The sequence below is a fragment of the Varroa destructor genome, unplaced genomic scaffold, assembly GCF_002443255.2.
Source record: "Varroa destructor unplaced genomic scaffold, Vdes_3.0 BEIS01000004.1, whole genome shotgun sequence".
Lineage (NCBI taxonomy): Eukaryota > Metazoa > Arthropoda > Arachnida > Mesostigmata > Varroidae > Varroa > Varroa destructor.
Window position 1 is genome coordinate 350,100 of NW_019211457.1, and position 26,838 is coordinate 376,937.

The window sequence follows — 26,838 nt, forward strand, 5'->3', positions numbered from 1 at the left end:
GTCAGTGGCCGAACGCAGCATTGGGGTCATCCGGTACGTCGTTACGGTGCCTAATACACGAACAGCTATGGCTAGAACGCATCATTCGCACGAAAGGCCTTTGATGGAAGGCTTGAAAAATGCAGGAAATTCTTCTACCGTTCGAAGCTCATTCGCCTGCCAAGAAGAAAATTTAACTTCTGCTAATTCCCCGTATCTGTTGTCGTTTTTCTGGATGTATGAGGTATAATAAAAACGCCAATTATTTCATTGGGTTGTATGAGCAAATAAACCACTTAACATCGTAATAAATATTTGTAGGAGAAGCTCTTAGCTAAATCGGACAGCGCCTGCTTTTGCGCCAATGTTCAATCAGCTTTATTTTAATTTTGATCTTTTCTGATAGTTGTATCAAGCCCTTTTGGGCCTATCTCTATTAGTTTTGCGCTACTACTTAATATTAAATAGCATATCATAAAAAAATAAAACTGTCTTTCGCAATCGGAGTCCGTCTGCTCAAAGTAAGCAGTACTTTGGCTCTAGCTGTCAGTGATTTAGACACGTATATCTACAACAGTTACTGCAAATATCACCTAACGGTTCAACTTAAGTATCAAAACTTTGTTCAAATTTACCGCGTCGAAACTAATAGTAGCAATTGCATTCTACGCTGATATTAATTTCCATCTTGTTATTTCTATGACAGTTGTATGACGTTTGTTACAGCCCAGAAGCGACTTATATAAGGAACCGTCACGGATTTTCGCTAACACATAATCAGGTTTCGCTAACGCGGTTGTTCCCGACCAGTCGGTCCCCGTGCTGGAAATAGACATCAAGCTGCCGTCAGCTAAATTGGTAGCGTCCTCAGGCAGCCTTACTGGCGCCGTAAAGGGAAGCTTCGCTCTCAAAGACTTTAGGAGGTAACAGCGTCAAGCAGCAAACGGCGAACGTCAGACCGGCAGACGTAACGTTTCTTTCACTGGCGAACCCGCCCGTCGGTCTTGAGGGTACGCCATAGTGAAACAGAAGATTCTAACGAAATATTGCGAACGCTCTCTTGCGTCCATCAACGCCACCGAAACGAAAGGAACAAATGCAATAGTAATGATAACGATCGTTTTATGCAACAGCAGTAACCGCAGAAGTTATAAAAATTGATCATCCAACAGGTCCAGTCGGACAGAAGAACGTGACGTATAATTGGCCAAAAATATTCAGCAACTCCGGAGCAGGCAGCAACGAGCAAACGACTTCGCACAGCCTTGTCAAGGTCGGCGCCAAGAATCCGCGTCGCTTCGGCGGTCGGTGTAGTTGGAGTAGGATCCGGCGAAAAGAAGAAAGCAACGAAGACGCTCGCTTGACGCTACCGATGTTCTTGTTTACTACGACAGTTTCCATTTTGTTGCGAAAAAGGCACTGTTGCTTTGAGCCAGTATTTATTACCGAACAAACAGGTAATTAGCGATCGGATGTGGTCTAGGTTCGAAACCGGGCGGGGACACTCAGTTTTTCGCGAATAGTGCGCGTCAACAATACTGAGTGTACGAATCCTGAACATTTATTTATGTCCAAATAATTGCTAACAAGAGCTACGCGTACATGTCCCGTAACTGAGAAACGTAAGGAACGTAACAATTTGACTGTGGATAGCAACGTACATTTTAGGCAAGAATGACGTTAGATAGAATTTGCGCATTTGGACCGACCTTTTTCCCTAATATTCAAATATCTCGTGAGGGAAAATCAGATAATGATAATTAGTGCAATATGTGTTTTATAAGCAGGACACATTAGAGTAACAGCCCTGCAATACTATTTTTCTAGCACGGATTCCCTCTGGTACACATTATCGTATCAATCTAAAATGCGTGTTGCATATGTTTATTATTATCATCATTACCATATATTTTAATATTATCATTGCCTCGTTGCGCCGAACAAGATCCTCCTTTTTGTGACGTACAACCGATTATTCATCTTAGCTTTTGTTAATAGGCCACAGTTTCGATTTATCGCATTACGTGTAGGTGCAAACTTCCACGCTTTTGGCATGTTGAGTTTGACCATCTTCCTCATGGCGACCTATCAGACCTTTTTGCGACCTGCGTAGCCAATCTATGGAGCCGGCGGCTGGTACCGATCGAAAACTTCTAATAACTGCAATGACGAAAACGCTGACAGTAGCACAAACAGCAACAACAAAAACAATAGTATGCGGCTCAAAAAACCCAGCTGTGATGTCAGTCCACGACCAAAGCAGATACCCCCTATTTCGCGGCTTTCTCACAATAACATTTCCTCCTCTTTTCTCTTTCCCGTCGCCTTGACTGCACTTCCTGTTGTTGTTCTTATTACGTAGACGGTGGACATTATGTTATTGTGGTTGCGTTTGGTCTGGCCAAGGACCTGCGAAACGGCAATGCTCCTATCGGACTAGACGAGCGCGGTCTCATTCATTGCGTTTGTGTCTGACAATAAAACCCGGTCTGGTGGGCCCAGCTCACTATGTCCAGATTCACTGAAAGACAAAAATTGAACAATTTTGGGCAGCGCCCGAAATTATGGAGATAGTAGTTGCAAAAAGGGATATCTTGCTCTCTGAGAATAACATACTTTTTTTCTGCCAAATCACTAATTTGTAGCAGCTTAGCACTTTGATCGAAAAATATATTCTATTTATCTCACGCGTGGGTGTGGGCTATTTTTGAGATCTCAGATACACAGCTCATTCGCAGCAGTAGATTAGGTCAAACTGCTGCTTATTTGACGTATTCTTTGGTCGACCTTTGCTTGTCCGAGGCGCCTCACAACTTAACGTTTCGAAGTCTCTCTAAGTTTAACTGCGGATGCCGCGAGGTGAGTGCACCGGGCCTCATAACCACGCAACCTCCGTATCTACGTACCTCTGGCTTTGTTTCATTTGCAAATTACAGTGCCTTTAAAGAGATGTACCCATAAACCGCGTCAACTTTCTTTCTTTTACTTGTCCCTGTCTAGTCAATCCAAATTGGACGCTCCTTTTGATATAGTAGCCGTGGCGGCAGTAGCGCAAAGCCGAGGACGGACGACGCTGCCCTAGTGGAGCAGTGACACAGCGTCCAAACGACAAGACAAATGAGAAATCCCGAAGAAGGCGAAGACCAAGAAGATAAGAGTGACATAGGAAAGGTGCACACACACACACACACACACACACACACACACACACACACACAGACACATATACAGGTGACAAGCAGACAGATATGAGTGAAGACAAAATTCTGGTCCATCAACAGCGCGCTCTCCGCTGGAGCACGGAGGGAACACAAAGCGACTGTCTCTGTATCTAGATGGTGGGGTGGAAAGCATAGAAAGGAATATAACTAGCCCTAAGCGCTGAGTACGAGGAGAGACACTCGAGGCATGTGGTGGTCTGGTACCGCGCGCGCCGATAGAACTCGACGGACTGAATTGGCGGCTAGATTAGCTTATCGATGCCGAATACGGTTAGAACTGGTACTGGTAACGAATGCAGGGTTATCGCGCGTAAGCTATAAAACCAAGCCGGTGTTACGGCCGATGTTGATGTTCGATTATGTGTACAATCCAAGTCGGACTGCAAGGCGGAAAAATTTAAAAACGTTTCAAAAATCTCGAAAGTGCAAAAATAAAAGATCCGAAACACGTGTATGCGGCATATTTGACCGGCAACCATTTGTCTATCTTATTCTACGAAAGTAGAAAAAAATTAAAATCCGATTTTTTTCCTGATCTTGAACTTTTCGTTTGGTGTGATAGGGGCTATGTTTTTCGGTCAGGCAATAGATAATGTTGGGTTAACATAACGTGCTGACATCAAAAGTGGTTCTATTGGGTTTGTTGATTTATGACGGTGAGGGTGGACTACGTGGACAAATTACTCGACCTGCGAAGACCTGCCTTTTCGCCTTGAGGACCAACTGGAAACTGATGTAACTGGTGCAGAGGATAAAGGACTGTGACCTTTTAGTGGTAGACGATGTTCCAGCAAACAAATTGGATACAAAGTAGTTGAGTGTCATCGTGATCTCTATCCAAGGTAGGTCCAGTTAGGAAAGCTTGAGTGAATGATGTTTTGTTGACAAGAACCCGACTTGAAGAAGCGAATGACTGACATTTTTCGTTTGAGCTTCTTCTGGAGGAAAGGTCTGTTTTGAAGAATGGAATATCGTTTCCACAGTAAATCTACTATAATATTATTAACTTAAGTGAACTTTTCACCAGTTTTGATAAAGATTTAATTTCCAATTTATTTTGGATTTTCGAAAAGTCGATAAAGAAATTCGCTTTCTTAGAAATAATTGAAAACACTGTTTCTATGTGAGCTTATATACAACATATACTTTATTATATAGTTTATATATAACAAAGTTTCACTGGGCACGTCGCAAGTGTGAACCTTATCGTGTGGACCTAACATCTAAAAATAGATATTTCGAGTTTCATGTCGAGAGCTGCATCAGTATCGCATTATGCTGCCTATTCCAAGATTTGAACCCAAAACCTTCGTGTCCTAAAGCTCAGACGGTCTTTGATGTGCTTACGATCTACTAGACGATGTTCGAGCTCAGGTACGTTTCCAATACCTATGTATAACTATCTACATGCCTGGTACATTTTCGACTACTTCACTGACGAGTGCTGAGACTTTAAGCTTCAAAATATTCCTATTCCAATTACATTATCGCAGCATCGATAGTATGCTCTGGCTCCTCATCGAGGTTTTATATCTGCCTTCAGATATTAGAGTTATTAAGCGCTGCGAGTTGAAGTATAAGATAGCATGTGTCACCTTGTGCTGTAGTTTTCTATTTTAATGGCTGAATAAAACAGTCCTGATTTTGGATGAAGTGAAGGCATATACTGCAATCTGCATTGTATTTTGGTTCTACCAAAGGTGACACACACCACAAACGCAACGATACTGACTGCCAAATGTTGTCATCGATAAATGTTTCTGTATTAAAAACTCTTAGAACGCATTGTATGTCACTTTTCGTGGTTAAAATATCTGTGTTGAGCTTTTGCGGTGCACAAAGACGCTATAATTGTACAAACGTATGATTGCCGTTATTACTGTTATTATTACTGGTTAATTATGACTTGACCTTGAAAGCTAAGCTTTCAAATGAATAGCGAAGATCAAGAATAGTGAAGATTCCTGACTGACGCTACGCAAAATGCTTTTGACTTGACTGGAAATTTATGAAGAAATTTTAAATTTCTCACAAGTATCCCGGGTTAACTTTATGATGTTGATCAGTGTATCAGCTCTGAGAGTTTGGAGCCATTGGAGAAGCTAATTTCAGATGAAGCTTCAATTTATCGTAACATTCCTCGCGAACAAAACTGGTCCGTAGAGTATTTTTAATTTGTTTATAAGGTCACCGTTAAATAAGTGTTATCAGGTGATATTCTGTTGTGACAGTCTGTGTATTCAAGAGGCGCCGATTATCTACGGAAATCGACTTGAATTCAAGCAGATGTCGTTGCGCGCTGCTGGCCTGAACGCTACGTGAGGTCTTCATCTTCTGGCAATAGCGTGCCCACATACGAACTTTTTTTTAGTGCTTTCTGGTAAGGGGAAGTGTGGGGAGAGCGGGGGAAGCTAAAAAGCGAAAAAAAAAAAAAAAACAGAAAGAAAGCGACAATTTTCAAATCGGGGGGAAAACGACCAATTCATCTTGACATCGTTTATTTCCGTCGCCAATATTGTAACGACTGCTAATAAATGCTTATGTGCCGTGTTCGATTTGACCCCTGCTACTGATAACAGGCATTTGTCTAGAGGTCGTACAACGGCAAGCGAATCTCGGAATACGTTCGCTTCTGTTCGATTTCAGTGATTTCTTTTGGCGGAATTTTCGTTTGTTTGACGCGGCACGGCCGTTGGATTAGGGCTGGATAGCAGCTGTTGCTACGACACTACTTTGTTCCCATTGATCCCTTCTGTTCGGTTGAAGGGGCCTAGTTATTGTTATTATTTGGGTTTGCCAAAGCAGGGTTATGAACGGTGAAAAAAAAAAAAAGGGAATATCTTAATCCAAAAAAACTCATACATCTTCCATTTCGCGCTACGCATTCACAGATATCTGTATAATAGATGTGTATGACATACGAGAAGATGTGTGCACATTTTTTTGTCAGATTTATGCGGCACATAAATTCGGTAAGCGTTTCTAACGAAGCGTATGCGAAAATAGAGATATCTCAACGTTGAAGCGATTTGTGGCCATGACACACGTCGAGATCACTGAATATGTACAGGTGCTCATAAGAGCAGCAACTTCACATCTAAAACATGACGAGAAACACCCTGAGCTGCTTGACGAGAAATTGTTATGATGAGTCGTTGAATTAGAGGGCAAACGAGCTTGTTTCAATATGTACCTATGACCTTATTCGATTGTTTACTATAAAGAAGCGTTGAAATATCTTTCCCACAGTTAATTTTATTTGTGGAGTCGATTGAACGGTCTGTTTTCAAGAGCAATATGGGTCTATAAATGGAAAAAGGTCGTCTTCAAACAATTCCATCGCACAGTTACACGACACGTTTGATTAAGCGGAGAAACAAACATGTACACCGTCATAGCCGATCTTATCGGGTGTGGATTAGGTAACGCAATTTGTATAGGACCGCTTGCACGAGACCATATTGATTACTTACGTTATTTAAGACAAACAAATGCGGCCCAAAATTCTTTTGCCAACTATCCTGTATCTTTCCGATGACGCCGATCCGAAGGAAGGGGTTAATTTGTTGATTTCCCACACAAAATCGTCTTCAGAACTACAGACGAAAGATAAATGTTCAAATCGATGATGGGGTAGCGGCAGGGTGACTGCTTGCCACCCCGACAGGGTGCCCCAACCGGAAAAAGTGAAAAACCTCTTACGATTTGAGAGATGCTCGGTTTGTGTAGTCTGAGCTGGATATCTGAGGCTAAAAAATGAAACTTCCATATAGTTTTGGTAAACTCAAAGCTCAGTATAGCCCTTGACATTTACTACACGTTTGGCGTATTCGATTTTCTCTTTTGTCTATTTTAGATTTGCCTTATCCAAAGGAACTAAAATACCCTTCTGTATCCAATAACTTTTGTTCTTTCAACTTACTCGAACTGCCAACCTCATACCAAAATGTATTATTGCTATTAAAAAATATTCCTCGACTGCTAAAAGGAAAATAAATCTAGAGGACAAGCGGCCACCATACACGCAAATTTCCTGTCGCGGACACTTCTCCGTTATATTGATACTAGAAGAAAAAAACTAGCGGTTTACGACCATTTTGCGACACGTTCGACGGCATGCATAAGCAGTTAAAGGGCGAAGGAAACAGGCAACAACAACAATAATAACAGCTCTCGTATAGAAATTTTCTGGTTTTCTAAATCCTGCCAACAACACCACATAAAATGATATCAAAGCGCAAAAATTTCGCGTTCAAAGTCCTGCCTTTTTGTTCAATTCTTTATTGTGGCCGTTTGTGCCATAAAGCTCGTGGAAACTTCGGGGACCGAGTGCACCTAAATGCGGGCTGTGCTTTGAAAGGGGTGTACGTTTAAGCGCTACTAGTAACGCTAGAAGAAAATCTGTCGTGTTCTTAGAAACAAAAAGTAGCAAACTTGTCATAGTGCGAAAACGATGCGTCGTTCTCGCTCTATTGAGAAATGAGCTCTTATCCAATCTTCCCTGTTCAACAAATCCCTATTGAGAAAGAACTTTTTTTTTGCCTGCAGTTGACAGTCGACGTTATGACAGATGTTTCATGTGGCTTGTGAAAGAGATTTTAGGAGGATTTCCATGGGGAGACCGGAAGATCGTTAATAGAATTAAAAGTTGGCTTTAAAAATGAATAAACATGGCTCAGAAAACTATTTTTGATACATCTGGATTTTCGCTATAGAAATCAACGGTCGTTTTAACTAGAGGAATATCAGTTGTCCAGATAAGCTCCAACAATTAGTGGCTTGCTCGTCCTTGTTGCCATTGGTCTTTTTGGCAGCTTTGAGCCTTTTGCGTTTTGGGGGACCTTTAGCCTGCTGTCATGCCAAAATTTAATTTCGCTTAATTTGTTTGTAATATTCCTCGGCGTACGGTTACTATTGAAAAAGCCATTTGTGGTTATTGTAGTGATATTTCTAAATAGTTTAAATTTAGAATTGAAGTTGTAATGTGACTCTCAGAAACAATACTTCCAGCGTGTACAAAGAAATTTGGTTAATAATAAAGTTCAGGTTATACGAATACAAAGCATAAGAAAGTGCATGAGGTGCCGTGTCCTACACACGCTGGACTATCGAAAAGGTACCGACCGTTTTTGAGCCAAAATTGAAGCAAATATTTTTTTTATATCTAGTAAATAATATTACTTAGCTAAATATGGGCCATTTGGATCAATGGTCTTCATCATAATCCCATCTCTGTAAAACTTTTGTGGTCTCTGGGCGAAAAAAGCGACAAGTGCTATTGCGTCCGTCCATTGAAGCTGAATTAACACCATCAAAACGGTTCTGCGGAGACAAAAACAGATGGTAGTCTGATGGTGCAAGACCCGTGCTACACGGCGGTTGCATTATCAAAGTTTTCTCAATATAATACATCAAGCTATATATATCTTAATAGAATATACCAGGATTTTTCAATAGAGTATATCGGCATGTAGCTGAAAATGTATGTCATGGTAGAAGAGGACCCCCTTCATGTTCACCAGTTCCAATCGATCTTTTTCAATGGCTTGTTATAATCGCGTTAGTTGTTGACAGTAAAGGCCCGAATCAGCTCTTTTGTCGAGCGACAGTAACTCATGATGGCCAGTTCCTTTCCGATCCCACCAAGTACATAGCGTCGTTTTCTTTGGCGTCCTTCCGAGTTTTCCCACAGATTGTGGGGCATTTTTGTTATTTGCACGTTATTATTGCATGTAATTTTTTGTCGCCTTACACGTGGATCGATTTCATTGCATTTCTATAAAATTTCGCAGACCGAACAGTTACGATCAAATAAATCCCTTTTCGTCAAGCCGTACGGCGCCCAAATATCGAACTCTTTCGTAGCAAGCTTTCTCCAAGTAACTTTAAAAAATTGTCCGGTTTAAAAAAAATGTTTAGATCCTTGCCAATATCATGGCTATTAACAGTCGGCCTTTCCAAAGTTTCACGATAATTTCGTCAATTTTTTCTCATTGATCCACCGCTAAAAGGCTGCCATTTCATATCGGAACTTTTGGTACGAGATGGCGGAAGTATTGGGATTTTGGTTAGTTCTGTATTTTACACCATAACTTATTTATGGGCCCGGTAGTATTTGTGTTTTTAAGTATTATAACAACTATTACTATAAGTGGAAATCTTTGTAGAGATTTCTCTCATGCTCAAAGTACTTCATCTTAAGTGCGAATAAAAGCACTTTCATTGTGTTTCAAATAACGACCTTCAAATGACATTCACGTCAACCTGACTTACGTTACTTATGATATGTAACTCTAAAGTCCTCACCTAGTAAAGGGAACGTTCAATCTTTTCCGACCAATATATATCTTTATTTGAAAAAGATCCTTATTTTTGTTAGGAGGTAAAAACAAAAAATCAGCTCTAAGAGATTACTTTGAAAATGTAATAGTTTTTATTTTGAAAAAATAAAGCAAAGGTACGTCAGGACATATTCAAGTTGCCAAGGCGCTGGTCCTACTCACCATCAATGCAAATAGGCTCGCAAGCAGTGAACTCTGACGCCTGTTGATCAGCCGCAGTACGTGCGACCAACCACATGGTTTATTATATCGTAGAAATGCACGATTTAATTTAATTCTGCCCAGGATGATCGCGCATAGATGTACCTCCTCTTTTCTGTGCGTACGCCTCGGGCGATACCAGTGCCAAATTGTCACCTGCTATCGTCAAGTTAACTGGCAAATGAATTTAATGTAATAGTGGAATATCCAACCGGCGACGCCAATCCTGGTAAGCGCCTGTTCCCTCGTGTCGCCGCAGCACGCGACGAACTACCTGAATATTTATAACATTACTTGTAAATAATCTCATATATCTGCGCGTTCAAAAACTGTATGTTTCTGCAACGGGTTCAGAGAAATCGAAAAGCTGATCTGTTTTCAACGTCCTTCTCCCAAGGTGCGTTTTCTGTGAAGAACTCTTCGTATCTCAAGACGTCGCGATTATCGGAAAAAGGACCTCACCACTTTTTTTTATATCACTATTTACGATAGATAGAGGCCTGTATAATAGAATTTATGCGCCGACCAATCTATGCGCACACTTATGACGCTTTGTGCGCGAAGTGCGCCTGTCTCACAGCTGCATGTTTTGTCATTGTTAGTGTTCTGTGAACCCGAGGTGAAAGCAGGCATCGGATTGTTACAGAATAATTGCTTAGAAAATAGTCTCTTCGAGTGTTCTTTGACAGAAAATATACAGATGATAATGGCTATAGGCTAACGGTAGTGTTGCTGGTGATTCTTGAGGAATCGCGAAAACGATGTCAGAGAACGACGAACTACTGATGTAGCGCAGAGAACTACGGCAGGAAGATGGACAGCTGGAAATAATCTATTGGCTATAAGAACGGTCTGAGGCGCAGTACGGCCCACCCTGTTGAATTTGTACCTGCCCAATGCTGCAGTAAACATGAACGCCTTAGTCGCTATTTGGCCAGGCATCCTACATTAGAATATACTATATTATGCATAGAGTAGCCGGTTTACACCGATGATAAAGGCTCTTTTTTGGGTGAAGGGAGGGTAGTAATTGTTGACTTAAACCAACAATTGCGGCCGTAGGACTCGCTAACGACCCTCCATCAAGGTTAGAGGTCTTATCGTAATCTAAAATAACTTTGTTTACCCCTAATAGGCATATGTCACGGCATTTTTGACGCATGTCCCTATACAAGCTGAGAATTCGGTTTTCGTGGATACGTAGACGTGTGCATAATCATTATCTCGAATATGTACCCTATTCTTTTGATGATGACGATGATCGTCACACCGCATACAGGGTATCTATAGCCGTGATGTCGACCGTGGGCCCGTTACTACACCGGATGGATCAGAGGACTCAGTGTACGTAAGTGCCTCAATAAATGTCCCCCAAGCCATATAGATAGAGCCGATTTTCCTTAATATTTTATTTTACACGCACTTCTCAACAAACGATCGAGCTGGCCATTAATCAGTGTTCTTCAACAATTACTTCTATTCACGATCAGATAAGGTTGACCGTCACTCCAGATAATTCCCCAATTTAAACATCTACTCAACATGCAATAAAGTTGTATCAAAGCAATGAGCAATGACATTTAAAACATCCAGTTCTATTACGATTACCACATACTTCATTCCTCTAGAACGTCGTCCAGAGAACTTACAGGGGCGTCTTTCAGCGCTCAGGTATGGAGCGATCCAGTTTTCGCGACCGTGAGAAGATCGCTCCTGTCGACGCCATCTCCAGCGTCGCTGCTACTGTTGCTGCCGCCCCTGAATCTGCGCCGTTAATATTTGCCTCGTATCGAAGATTACCATCGGTCCTGAACCCCTTATCCACTATATAACTACGACCCTTCCATTGCTTCGTCGGCCGCAATAACTACAACGGCCTTAAACAGGACGTAGCGAGTCCGTAGAATACTTTCGTCTGCGATCACCACTTATCTCTGATACAGTCAATATCGTGCTGATGTTCCATCAAGGGCCACTAGCAGTGATCCCAATCGAATCGGATTCTGTGTAGATCTCTATTGAATCCGCTTTCTTTCTCCTTTGTCTCTTCACGTTTGCGCGGGCGGGCGGGCGGGCGGGCGGACGTTCGTGCTTTCGCCTGCTGGCGCCTATTTGTCCACCATCTGCTGGTAACGCCGATCCTTCAGTTGTTGATACTACTACGCTACTGGCTGAGCTGCGGTTGAAATCGACATTGGTATTACTAATGGTCATCATCATTTAAAATCGTCTTTCTCCTTCTACATATACATACATATGTAAGGTGTGACTTTATGCATCATTGTGCCTATTCGGTAATTAAGGCAACATTTGCCAATAGGTAAATGACCGTTGTTTACTCACAGCGTTGAATAAGGACAGTCTTCACTCCTGTGAAAACAAACATATTCGTTACACACAACGTAACAACAGCCGTTACGAGGTTCCCGCAGAACCCCTTGAAAAGGGCTATATGTACGCTGAAAGCTCTGCCACTTCGAAGTATAGCAACGATAGTAAGCCCATTCATGTCAGTCACTCTCGTACTTCTTAAGGTAATACGGTAACCGTGACAGCTGTCCGTAGACGCGCGTCTGCGTCAAGGTAGTCCATATCTCTATTAATCCATTTATCACCGCTATGAATGATGTCATTGCAAAAAAACAGCTTAGCTACCTCTTTTCCTCGCTCGCTACGACGCCACACGTTACCCAACGACTCAAAGTGACTCGATCTTTGAGTTTATTTGTTGTTAAACCGTTTACGCGCATAAACTGTTAACACTGAGTTTACTCTTCGATATAATTGATGACATCGCACCCCAACGCGAGTTTTCGCTGTTATGTCAAAGACTCATCACAGGCACCGATGGGTTTCAGTGTACGCGAGCTACAATGACAGTAGCGATAATCGACATTTTAGTGGTCGGCGTAGGGACCACTGTTCGAGTAACTTCCGTCTCTCGTCGCAGCCGATGGCGGCATTCGTATAATCCTATCGAAATGCACCGGTGACACGCGAATCGAGCGAACGCCATTACGGAAGTTCAGCACTGAAAGATACGGACGTTTACGAAGAGCCTATCATTAAGCTCGGATAATTGATGTGGTGCAATATAGCCACAGATGACGATTTAAAGCTACACGAACAGTGATGTCACTCATGTTAGTGAGACTCCGTGTTTGTTCACTGATGCTCACCTAGGAACTCCCAGGAATGTTTTTGTTTGTTCGCTTTTTTTTGGCTAAACGTAATTGTTTATCTCGTAACATCGAATGCATCACATTTGTTTGTGGCTCAGCTGTGCTCTCAGAATAGACGTACGTACGTACGTGTGTACGTACGTACGTACGTACGTTCGTTCCTACATAAAGAAATATCTATCTCACGTAATCCTATTTAGCAGATTGCCCTCTGGCAGTGCAGCGAAACGCTGGGTCGTAAACTGAACATCGAAAATATGCCTACTCAAACAAAACTTTTCCGGTCCCCTGCCTAATTTCGCACCTCACTCGGCTAGAGAATCGACCTTAATCCTAATAAGAGAAAGGATCGCATTAGTAACGACAGCGGTAAGTTCGTCGCGCATCATGGTACGCGGAAAAATATAAAACAATCTAGCTTTGTTATCTAGCTGAAATATCAGCGTATCAGATGCCGTATAGTGGGTTCCTTATGTATTTACTACGTCGCTCTGCTCTAAGCCTATACATTTGTGTTATCTTATCTCGGATCACTGTCTGTCATTTACGTGTGTTGAAAAATACGGAAACTTTTTAAATGATGACACTTACAACGATCGACGTGTGTTCGATATAACCTGAGCCGTAGGCGACGGACAACTAGTTCAAATTAATTAACAATGGACATTGACCCGCTTTGTTGACACTGATGTTACCCACTAAACTATTCTCTATGTCGCTAAGAAATTAGCTTCTTTCTTCATTTAATCTGATTAGGTTACATTGTCCGCACGCACACATAGTAAATCTAATCAACGTAAATAGCACTCTTGCGCCGGGGATGATGAGGACGGACCCGCACTCAGTCAGCACGGCCTCCCGTGACCCGCTAGAGGCGATGAACTCTCCACCGTGTGCGACTGTATCGCCGGGTGCGTCCGGTTAGGGCATCTCTATTTCAGGTACGTAACACGCCACCCTGCCATAACTCACAGCAAAGGCTGGCGTTACCGTATATGGACTGCTTTCGTAGGTCCTCTACCGACTAAGTGCGTTCCAGGAAAATTTATTCGAAGCGGAAACTAGAAGCCGGCTAAATTCGGATCGTCTTTACGAACACGAAACGTTGTCCGCTTTCGATGCTATGTCTTTTGGATTCGTTGAGGTGACCATCTTTGTGACGTGATTACATATACAAGCAATTCTACCCACGGATTTTCTACTAAAGACAGTAGATTATGAGAAACCTCAAAACAATCGACAAAACTGAACAGTTTCTGTATACGTGTGTGTGGCTTGTACAGAGAAGGACGTATGCACCGGAGACCTGTGTAAGGACTTCGTGTTTGTCGAATCATCTTTACACTAGTCAATATTGATACTCAAACATTTGTTTCTTTGCCACTGCCGATGTAGTGGGGATCATTGCTATCATCTCTTTTTGAGATCGATATAGGCCTCTCAGGCCACTGGCAGTTTGCTTCATTGTACTCCGGCAAGAAACTCTGCTAAAGAAGGCCAACCGAAAAACACCCGTGCAGAAGGGCATTTCGACAGGCTGGCTTCGGTTACAGCAACAGGGGCTGCAACTATAGCTCGATTGTCTCTTCCGAAAATCACCGATAGCACGCAGCTGCCTAGTTGTCGCCATTGCGACTATCATTGTGGCTGGGTGTATGTGTGTGTAGATGTTCTCAAGCCATGCAATGTTTATTCGAGTTATGTTCCCATCTTGTGTTATATTGTAGCTATACGACTGTATCCGTTTTTGCTGGATTGCACTATAGACGGCGATCGTGTTGCTCTTGCTACAGTCCTTGCTGCTAGTTGTACCGGTATCGACTTCTATGTCGAAACCCTGCACCAGCGCCAAATGTGTTCTAAGCGTTGCAATGGTCCCAACGATCCTCAGAGAGCTTGCGAACATGGTTTTTGGCCTGTTAGGGCATGACGTCCACCAGCTAGAAAGCCTTTGTGTCTTTACAAAAGTAGCGCAGGACTGGTAGCGTTGCGGCAGTGACAGTGAGCAGGCCGGTAAGGGTGAAGATGACATCTTCGTCTCTTTGTCGTTTAATGGCGTTACGACCTTTTCGAAGTACACCAGTGGGTCGATGTCACTACAATGGCAACTAATATCGCCAATGGTAATAACAGGTACGATGTTAACTACATTACCTTTAAACTAAGGCTCATTGATGAAAGCTTTTCGTTTTTATACAGTTGAGTAAGGGATAAGGATCATTTTCCAGTCTTCTCAAATCATGGCTGTTCTTACCCGCTGTTCGACCTAATCGCCTTTGGAAATCGAAACTTTAGGGGTCGAATTTTTTGGAGCTGGATTCCAAAAAAATCTCATAGGGTTCTGGATATAAAAAAGAATTCACTTCGAGCAACTTGATTTACTACTATTGAAGTTGAAGTACTATTGAGTATTGATTGTTGAAGTTAGGCACGAACCACACAAGATGGTACAGCCGGTTGTATATTATCTAGTTGTCTGCTTAAATATAGCATGTAAAAAACCTGTATTGAACCGCAGGTAAAAGACATATATGCATATGTAACAGAACACGTGGCGTGATTCTATGGTAGTTGCTATAATGGGTCTCTTTGCCGCTAAAAGAAACGAGCATTTGACAGATAGCCATGTTTAATATTATAGGTTTAGCTACATCAAAGACGTGATTTCATCGTTGTTCGCTTGTTTACACAAAAAATATACGCAAACGTTAAAAAATTAATATATCTATGAAAAACTATTAAAGCTATTGAAGGATAGCGATAAATGCTCTAACAATCGCCTGTTCCAGACGTTGACTCCTAATCCGCGTCTATTAGAGAAGTGGGTTAATGTCATGAACATTACGGTACTTCTTTTAGGCTTTTGCACAATGATTTCCAGTACCTTGTCTTGTTAAATCGATATCTATACTAATAGTAATATGTTGTTTAGGTCAGCAAAGGCAAATAAGAAGTGCATGAAGTCTTATGCCGGATGATACCAAACGCTGGCGTAATTTTTTCGCTAGAACCTTAAGCCAAGGTTAAAGTACGCACAAGAAAATGTCGGCTTTTGTTTTTTTGCTTGCTCAGTCTGTAGATTTTCAGCTGTCTAGACAACTGTCAGCTCAGTTTGCCCTCGTGCTTATATTAAAGCACCTATACCAAAAAGCTTTGCCCGTTGAATGCGCACGATGCCCGTTCATAAAGAACTTTGATTTCTTTTTTAATGCACTACTTCCAAGTCATCTCTACGCGTAACCATATGATTCTATAATATATCCTATAGTTGAGTATCAAACGTTCTATAAAGCTCCATCACTTCCGTAAGTTACGTTCTGTGGCTCCTGACATTATAGCGGAACTCTGCTTCTCAAAAGAACTATACGATTGATTATAATGTTTTTTTCTTATATATATACCTGGGAATAATAAGAAGAATAATAATTATAAGAAGAAAATGATAACCATAGTGCGAGTGAATGCCGACGTTGAGGGTGACTACGAACGAAGTTGCACAGTTTATCCGCTCAGTGAAGTCTCGTGTTCCGTAAATTAATTAGAGACTGGTATCTGTGACATAAGGACAAATGTGTGCTTTGCAAAACAAACTCTACAGAGCGGATGCATCAAAAAGTTTCAACTTAGAAATCAAAATTACTTTTATCAATCAGTAGGCTTCTACATTTAACAATGATCGCAAGTCGCGACGCCTTGAGCGAAATTGGCTGACAAAAGCCAGCGACATACTGCCGAAGTTAAGCCTGCAGCCTGACATTCACTGGTGTGTATATATATATATATATATGTGGAGTAATAAAGAAAGTTTACTGGAAAGCGGCCGATATCGCCGTTCTAGTGATGTGTTTGGCATTTTTAAAATTTCTATAGCGAAAAGCCTTCATCGCGTGCAGCTAATTAATGCATGTACGTTTGAAACGGTAAGCTTCGCACTGAATTTTCGAGCGTGGACATTGTAAGTTGATGAAGGAAGTTTAGCTAATACATTAGATTTAGGTGAAATAGACGTATCTCGAAAATGCGACAATACTTACTACAGTGCATCTTCTGTCAATTGATTATGTAAAGTATGTACGTTTTTTATTTTCTCAGAAGCTCAGAAACCGGTTTGTAGACATTGTCCGATAATCCATAAATGAAAGCTTAGGAAAAAAGCTCATCAAATTTCCGCAAATCACTAATCCATATTTTATTCGGCTCAGCGTTATGGAAAATTTTCAATAAGTATAACCGTTGGGCTTTTATGCTTGAACCATGTTTCGAACTCCCGTGCAGACACGTTTAAATTTAGCGGAAAGTATATAGGTAAATTCACGTAAGCTAAGCTGGCGACGTTGTTCAGCAATCATTTGCTATAATCGATGCTACTTCGGAACCGTGATCACCTACCTCTATGCTCATCCCTACCTAAAGCTCCGCAGTTCGTCAATCTTGACGAGATAATCATCCTTAAGCGGCAAGCTTTCTAGCTAACAACAAGTGCCTTTGTTTTTTCCCTAGCGACCGATTTAGCATATAAGTATGGCGGCCTCAGCTTCGGTTCGCCGCGCCGCAGCAACAGGCTCATCCGACAATCCGAAGCTAACTACTCTGAAGATGACTACTCCCAATACGACCGGAACCGTCAGTGCCTCTCGAACAACGCGCCGTGAGCCGCCGTTAGCAGCGAATCCCGAGCCAAACACGCCGTTCTTGGCTCCTCCTTCCCGTCCGCCGTCGCCTCGGATCTCCTTTGCCAAAGCTTGCGCAACGGACGGACCCGATTGACACTGCGGCTAGATGCGATATGGGGCGTCCCGCAAGGCGTCGCGTTTCGCAAGGAACGGCGCTTCTTCTTTTGCCGCTCCGATGCTTTGCTGTAGCCGTCGCTGTCGCTGCCACTAGCGCCGCGGCCGACGTTGCTCTTCGATCGATGAGTGGCTAACTCCCTGCCTGGCGGAGCTAACCAGAGCTCAATCGAGGAGTCGAAAAAAAGCCAGAAAGGCTTTGGACCCTCAGGACGGCTGTTGCCGACTGGTGCCGTTACCGTGGCCGGAGCGCTGGAGCGCCGCTGGTGCTAAACGAAGTCCCTACCTCAGCCCTTGCCGCTTACTGCCGGGGTCCACGAGATCTCTTGTTGTCGCCCGCACCGGCCGTGGCCCGCGAACACCATCATGAAATAGAAGAAGAAGACGACAGTGAAGATGACAAAGAGCAGTTAGAGATGCGGCAGTATCAGCTGGTAAGCAACAGTGTAACGTCACCCAATGTACGGTTCCCGCAACAAGTTAACGCGTCTCTTACCGTGTGTTTTCTCCGGTTTGCCGGTTCGGTTAATTGGGTGTCAAAGGCATCCGCGCAGACCGCGCGTGAACGACGCGCCTTCAGAAGATGTCTACGGGTGACAACGGGATACAACGTTAGTTCTCGACGATGCACAAAGAGAAAGTACTGAGATGGCAATCTTTAAAGAAGATGCTGCGGAGATGTGCGGTAACGGTATGTACAGTAGCTTGATTGCGTGAAGTTATTCAGGCCCGATGATATTGTAGTGAGATATAGGTCAGGTTGAGTGCAGGAGTGGCTCAACGATGGAAAGACAGAGTGAATTTTAGAAGTTGCTGCTGATGGGGTATGACCAAAGCGCACGGATCACGTTTCGATTACAAAGCACATCTTGTAACGGTTTAGAGTAGGTCCTTGCGCGGCGACTATAATCAGTGATTGTTTCACGGGCCCAGATTTTCCTGATCGGATCGTTCCCACGTTCCTCTCTGAACCGACGGCCGATTGATTAGAAAACGCTGTCCCAATAGAAGACTTGGCAGGAATTTCTTCGATGTTGTCATGTCTCAGTTTATAGTGTTCAATCGTTACCCGCAAATGTGAACTTCAGGACGCTTGGCACGTCAGGTGTACGCACCTGTGGGTTTGACACAGTTTGGGACGATGGTATACCGGATTGATCTGTAAAAAGATGTGGACACGAAGTCTGGAAAGCTCGTCAGAGGAATGCGTTTGCGTTTGGAGTGGCGGTGTTCATGAGGGAGGGGGAATTTTGAACAAAATATACGATCAGCGATAAGTGAAGTTGCAAGATGATTCGGCAAGGAGGAGTACTTCAACTGCCTTCAGTGATGACCTAATGCCAGGCAGTGACTCATGTACAGAACAGACGAGCGTTGCCGTTCACTTGGGCTCTGGAACATGATGCTACCATTTCAAGCTGTGTCTCCATCACACGGTACGTTGATTGTACTTTATCTTTTACTTGTCTAGTAGATTTTCGATCCATTACTATAGCTCAACCTTAAAAAAGGCTGGTTAAAGGATGGTCAAATCGATATTTATCTATTGTGCTATTTAATTCAATGCGACGAAGGCGACATCTGGTGATCTCGTCGTGAAACAGTTCGAAGTAGCGCAGAAAAAAAACACCGACTTCAAATCAGGGCTAGAGAAGGCTGTATATCTCCTAACGGATAGGACTGCAGTTAGGCAACGCTTGCGTGGTCAATAGTTGGATGTGACGATCTGTATTCGTAGACGAGAGTCACATGTTAAACTTTTAAAATTAAGCAAAAAAATCTAGAGAAAACCTGTCAACAGCCTCGGCAGTCGTCGAGTTATATACCAAATCAGTCGTAAGAAATTAGCAACGACAACAACTGTAATGGACGAACAAATAAAGACTAGCATAAATGAAAACAAAGGATTTTTACCGGCCAACAATTTTTCGTTGTACGCACACGTAACGGTTAACTATAACGATACAGTTTAGCTACAACGGACAAAGTCTTATATCTTCACTCTGAACGCCTTGACCGCTTCCTTTCAACTCTGATTGAATGGCCTTCTGGTGGCAATCACAATGAACCTATCCTTCAGCCATCTGTTCGCATTTCAGGTCCACGCAAAATACCAATGGCTTTTTTTGTTTATTAAAATGTTTTATCTTCAACATCCACAGATCCGCTCGCGACATTTGCCCATCGATATCCTGTGACGTATAATTTCGAGCCACGTATCTGACAAATGATGTCAATCGTTACTGGTGGATATAGAGGGTTTTCCTTCCGCAATTAGTTCCCGACTAGGTAGAGGCGTGAGTAACAAAGTAGTTTGGTATCGGCTCGCTTATATGCTGAACCTGTGCACCGCAAGCAAAGACATTCGTCCGTCCTCAGCCGACAATTGGGGACTACCTATCGTAGTCGACCTTGTGCCACTGGCTTTTGCCAATGGCAATGAACTAATAATGAATGGCCTTACTACGTCGTGACAAATTTTGATACTAACGATCTGCGTCCCAAACAACGATGTTTCTAAAATGTTCTCAAATATATATATATATATATGTACAAGCCCTTTGAACATGAAACAATAAATTTACATTTAATTAAACTGTTTAGTTTAATAGAAAGAAGCGTTACAATTGCGCCAATCAACGGCATGTGCTAATTTTATTCATTGATAGCTTCTAGAACTCGAAGATTTTTCAAGCGTGCAGGGGTATTGGCGTGCAGATCTTACCTTTGATTATCTGTATCATATGATCATCGTTACCGGTGTTCTGTTGACACGTTATCTGCGCGAAAGCTTCGAGGGCCTCGTGTTAAACGATTAAGCTGATAGTGGCCGTCTGATGGCCGACATCGAAACGACCTAACGAACAGACTGACTGAAGGAACATTTGATTAACGATGGTAAGAGCTAACGGCAAAAAAGGTCAGTGCCTGAATTGTTTATGAACAGATGGCCATGATGAAGGTTCAACAGTTGAACATCACAGCTATTTAGTTATGTAAAATTTTACGCCATTACTATTGATAAATATCCAATTAATGAATGTTTATTTTATCATAGGGCTGAAACGGCAATAAAGTGCTTTTATAGTAGGTCGGAACTATATATCAATGTGCCGATACGAAACAATCAGTGATCATTTACCTGAGTGGCAATTTAGTCCAGTTTTAGCTAGGATTAATCAGGCTATGGTGAAATATTCAGAATTTTATCAAGGAAATGCTGGCAGGGCTACACAAACGGGTCCTAGCAGGATTTTCAGAACCGAAAAAAAAAAGGCACTGCTAAAGGAAATTTCCATATCAGGCCAATGACAAGCCTGCATACATCTACATATGACAGATGCTTTACGCATGTATTCCTCCATTCTATCTAGTTGTTATGATATAATTCAAATTGACGCAAGTATGGTACTGAGCAATTTTTTCGTTGATCATCTACTACGCGTGTATATATAGGTGGTATCATGCAAATCGGACGCGACAACACGATAACTTCCCTAGCGCTATATATAATTGGATAGGCGGTTACAGTGTTGTACATTGTAAAATTCTATGTCTGTAAGATCCGCGTTGGATTCATCTTGCTTTTGCTGTTCTATCATCGAAATGTGGGCTTGGTCTTTAAACGCTTATAAAATAGAAGAGTACGCTCCCTGTGCTTTGAAACGAGAATGACAACGGCTCAGATGACGTTCGGTTTCCTTTGTAGAACGTTTTCGTTCGTAGAGATTGCTGATGTTTGACATCTGCTACGCGGTCCTTTGATACAGTTGGACGAATCGGAATTAGGGTGGCATCGTCATCTCCTTGTTTCCATGTAAATTATAAGACCTACACATGATAGACGCAAATCTTCCCAAGTATCCTTTATACTTGGGTGTGTTATTCACGAATAAATAGTCCGCGTTCTTCGAATGTACGATTGTCCTACTGTCATTACGTGAACGTTGTTACTGCTACGAGGGGCCAGAAAATCGAATATCGAGGATCGGTGTTATTTTCCAAATGTTTTTACCTATACCCTCTAGATAATGTTAGTCGATGGACATGTAGGCCTGTTTGGACACGAGCCGTCAAATGAAGATGTAGAAAAAAACAAACACCTGAATTAGCCGTTGTCGTTGACAACGAGCTGTTGGCAGTGCGAATACCTCTAAAGGGGAACATTTTCGTGCGAAAGATGTTCTTACTAAATAAATTGCACAAGCTTTGCTATTCAACCCCGCTATATCGTGACGCGATTCTTCTTCGTGGCTACGAACGCCTAGTTTATTTGGTAGCCACTGGCAAAAATTCTAACAACTCTATTATTTCAGATACAAATTCGTAGAGTTATTGAATTCCTTCACTTGTCCAACTCAGACTATCCTTATTGTCCTAAAATAGCCCGCGGGGTATTGTCTAAAGTTCACCGCCAACTCAAGCAAAAATTAAAATGACTGAAAAACATTTTTACTTATTTTGCAACATTTTGGAGTTCAAAATGCATATATATATATATGTGTGTGTATGTGTGTATATATATAAATAAGTTCGGACAGGAAACAGCCCAAGCAGAAGTGGTCCAATTGAATATAGCTTTTTTAACGAAAAGCCTATGCGTTTGACGACGACGACGGCGACGACGGCGACAATCGTTGGAACGTTTTTATATGATATCGACCGTCTGGGTGCACAATTCTGAATTCATTTACTTGAACAAACATTATATCATCTGGTCTACGGAATACAGACTTTATCCAGAACCAAATACTTTAGACAAACCTCAGCGATGGCTTAGTTGATAGTGAAAACCGGTATAATACGTCAGTTTGGCGTGAATCGCTTATTTGAACCTGGACATTAATGCGCACGATTTAATTCGGATGATTTTCCTACGAGGAAAGGTTCATTTCTGCAACAAGGACGATCACGGTCATAACCTGAGATATGAAATCGTCAAAGGCCTAATTTATAGAAGGAAAATTTACGTTTTATAGAGTGAGAAGTTCTATCATATACCTGAGGTGCTGCGTCCGGCCTACGAGGGGCTGTGGGGCCGAACGTACGCTTGTTACAGCTTTGATACTAGTTGTATCCAAAAAGATTACAGAGCCATAGCCATAAACTACTTGATTCCGATAGCTGGCTAAGTACTAAAAATTTCTATAGATATATACATTCGACTATTAACAACAATTGTTTATATCTAAGGATAAGCGGACAGATTGGCTAAAAAGTCAGGGGCGACTTAAAAATAGATAATCAATAAAGGCGGAAGAACGAGTAAATGAATAAACAGAGTCTAAAATTCTGTTAGCAAATACAACGACAGCACGTGGCGACTTTTTCGAAAGGACTCGATCTGCAGGAGAAACGACGCCTGTCTGCTCTTATATATGCATACATGTATGTATGTGTATGGCATTGTTTCAGTGGTGTATGGATAGCCAACGGCTGACCTTGATATCGGTCGTTTCACGGCGCGAATTTCACTTTCGCGATCTTCATCATCACCGACAAAAAAAAAAGATCGAATCAGAGTTTTCTTTTTTTTGTCCTCGTCAACTTCGTCGCCGTTGCTCCTTTTTGCCATCTTCACCGTAACTGCTGGAAGTCTTCGCCGGAGTCGCGGCAGCGGCAGCGACGGCCATCGATTTGGCAGAGTCAGTTTCGCTTTGTCCAGAGCGGTAAAGACCGTCGTACTGACTGGTATCGTCGTTTGGCGTCGTATTGGCGACTGAGAGGCGGTGCGAGAAGCCGTAGCCGGCACCATCACTAAGTCCCACAGTAATAGTCGTCGTCGTCGTCGACAATAGGCACCGTTGATTCCATGCAGAAATGACGGGTTACAGCAGCGGTGCTAGGAGCAGTCCAGTAAAAACCGCAACATTAACTTGAGTTCATATTGGTATCAAGAGCGGGACTGACCAGGCGACTGGCTGGCGCCATTTAACAACAATAATAATAGTAATAATAGTAGGATTCACAGCAATAAACGACAGTGGATCTAACAGTGTTTCTGCTTTCGTTCAGTGCGCCAGAAGCGGTGCAGCGGGCGTTCGGCGCATTTTTGGTCGTTTTCGCCGCTCATCTATCGGCCGCTTTATTCCAGCTAAAACAGCTAGAGCGAAGAGAGTCAGGCAAATAGGGAAATCATTGCGCTTATTTATCGATTATTAATTAATCCACGTCTCTTCTTGATGCAAGAGCGTTCTACTGTTCCGTAATAACACGCTAATAGTAATTGTGCTAGTAGCATCGGCAGGCGTATTCCTGAACAAATTTACCCATAGCCGTAAAGTATAGACAGAGTGGGTTTTTGCGACGTTGCTTTAGATGGACCATCTGTATAAGTTTCATATTCTGTTTTGTCTTCAAAGTAGCGCGGCCACCGTCGTTTCCCTGAGATCTAGGCACTAAGTGGGTACAGTGATCTGGATTGATCTTTACATCAATGAATTAGTTGAGCACGCACTGCTTCAAAATAGATCTAGCGTTTCAGCAAAGTTTTCTTAAGTTTCCAAAAATTGAGTACGTTTTTCATCTTGTTTTTATTCGATTCTCCATTTCCTCTCTTTTTCCTGTTACATCAAACGTTCAGGTATCACTTGGGCGCGTCCGCTAACTATAAGAGAGGTGCACACATCTATAATAAATTGCCGTCGCCACCACTATCTCTAATAATAATATATAAATTTTGCCCTATTTTATTTATACCATCGTTCCAATGAATTTTACTATTTATACAATATATGGATATAGATGAACTGTCACCCGACATCGGTTAAGCACCGGCATGGATCATTGCTGACACAGACGTACAAAAGCCACTTTTTCTACTGCATCATCTCCTATTCAAGCTAGAACAAATGGCAATGTTCTTGGTTCTGTCAAGCAGATCTGTCTGTCGCCGCGACCCGCCTGGCGTATCCTGATCCTGTCGCTGTCAGTTCCGGCACAGTCGACGCCAACTGCCTAGTCAAATCTGCGCCCTAGATCCATGATCTTCCAGACGCCTCCCTGGCGCCAATATGCAAATGATTATCGTTGTTATTTGTCGTTGTCGTCTGCATCTTCGACGTTAGCTGGTTTTATTTGTGCTGTGTGCGGGAACAAATACCGGGTTGCAAGGGTTTTTTCCGCCGCTGGAGTCGCCGGTGCCACATTGCTGGCGCACAGGCCGTCCGATCACAGCCCACCAGCGATACGAGGCCCTTATATATAGTGCATATAATACCGCCGTATTCATGCGCATGAATAACTGCAATAGCACCACGAGCATCGATGGTGACTTTGTGGCGCCATCGCGCATCATCGTAAACGCGCGGATGACCATTGGCGTCGCGATGTCGTTTAGAGAAAGGGCTAAGCCATTGCCAGATTAGTCGTAGCCGCTTTATTTCCGTAGCGCAATGAAAGCGGCGACAAGTACTCCGATGAAGGCGAAACGAAAGCTTTTTGGACGGACGCCGTCTAAGTGATCCCGAAAAGGCCGCACGACTGATTCGCAATCGAGCGTACTCGTCATACAGCGGCTTGAACGATGTACATTATTCGTCCTGTAGACGGCTGGGTTTTGACGCGCGGCCACGGCAAAGTTTTCTGTGTTAAACTCAAGCAAGAAGTAAATCTGCCCATCTTCGAAACGCGCGGATCGCTGCGACCCCGCTTCTGTTGTTTAATCGCTTCGTATTTCTGTTGTATCGGTTATGACTGTGCCACTGCTGCGTAAATTATAGTACAACAGTATACAACGAACACCAGATCTGCAGCAGCTGCTGCGGGTGCTCCCGGTGCAGCCCTGATCATGACGAAGGCGGCCGGGTGTGGTAGCGTGGTAACCGCGTTGTGACGGCAAATGATGGAGACGGGAAGAGACGAAAAAGAACAAACTGAGAACGACACCGTGATAATAAAGAAATAAAATGACATTGGTGACCAATTCTCGTGTTTAGCCTACTACTGCTATTGTTAATACGAAACAGGATAATTATGCTGATGATCAGATGATAGCAGTAAATTGCGGTCCCAAGGGTGAACCGCGCAAAGCCGTGATTGGAATCGGAGTAATCGCTGAAATAAATTCGGATGCTGGATTACGAATGTATTTGGGGTGTGATATCGTGGGTGGGTCGCCACGGGGGCGCTAGCAGTAGCATCGTTGGTAGCAAGCGCCAATTAAGCAACCATACAATATGTACCTATGAAGCGCGCCGAAATTTGAACTGCAGCGTGAAATTTATCTGTAGCGTATTTGCGAGGCCTCGCAGCCTTGTGGCGTTCGGAAGTGTCTATCGAAGTACTCCATAGAGTGCAGAAAGAACGCAATTTGACGGCGGATCGAATTGCTTTTTTTGTTTGGATACTTCATGAAGAATTCTGCTGCTTTGAAAAAGTTGACACTTTTGAACAGCCTTTCATTTTTGTTCAGGCTACGCAGCTTCTGTAGTACGCGTAATAGGCTGACGTGATTTCGTGAACAAACAGTAAGTTTATAAAAATATGCGATGTTTAAGTGGATTTGAAGTGAAACAAAATCGAACCATTACATACATCAAAACGTACCTCTTTGACTTTGGCTTCATTTTGACCATCTCTAGATCATTTCTAGCTTTCATCAAAAGCAGTTGGGTCTTAATAACACTCCTCTCTCATAATTGACACGTAATTATATACATCTAAGCTTGTGTTAAACACGATTGTCCATCAGAGTGTGCACTAGGTTCAAAGCTGCTTTAAATAGGCCTAGCAGCAGCGGCAGACGTGGTAACAATTATGCAGAATTACATTGCCGCTGTTGGCTGAACAAGGACCGAACGGAAACTGAAGCTACTTACTTATACTAAACAAAATGACCACGTAATGCGAATATTGCTAAACCGCTATATCGTACCATTATCACCTACAGATAACACAGTCTAAAGATGCATAGCAAAACAGTCAGTATATATATATATATATATATATATATATATATACACGTTTTTTCAACAGTAATTTCAATGAACCTAGGAACCTAGCAAGCGAGCATTACTAGTATTAACTCAATTGTTACTATCAGCACCGTTATAATTGGTGTTATTACCGCGATTTGCCACCAGTGATGCGGTCGGCCAACGTCATACTAACTCGTGCGGTACGACGA

At 42.6% G+C, this 26,838-nt stretch overlaps 1 protein-coding gene across 11 annotated transcripts in view; it reads left to right on the forward strand.

Moving 5' to 3' along the window:
• Positions 1-738: 738 nt before the first annotated feature.
• LOC111250371 (vitamin D3 receptor-like) overlaps positions 739-26,838 on the forward strand; it is a 65,431-nt gene continuing 39,331 nt past the window's right edge. For 4 of the 11 annotated variants that reach the window (XM_086988769.1, XM_086988774.1, XM_022805510.2 and 1 more), the window contains exons 1-2: positions 739-4,042; positions 17,425-19,147. Coding sequence is in view for 4 of the 11 variants with exons in the window: in XM_022805510.2 (XP_022661245.1) it covers positions 19,066-19,147 (82 nt within the window). In the remaining 7 variants the exon portion in view is untranslated. The other 7 variants (XM_086988771.1, XM_086988772.1, XM_086988773.1 and 4 more) reach the window with 4 other exon arrangements.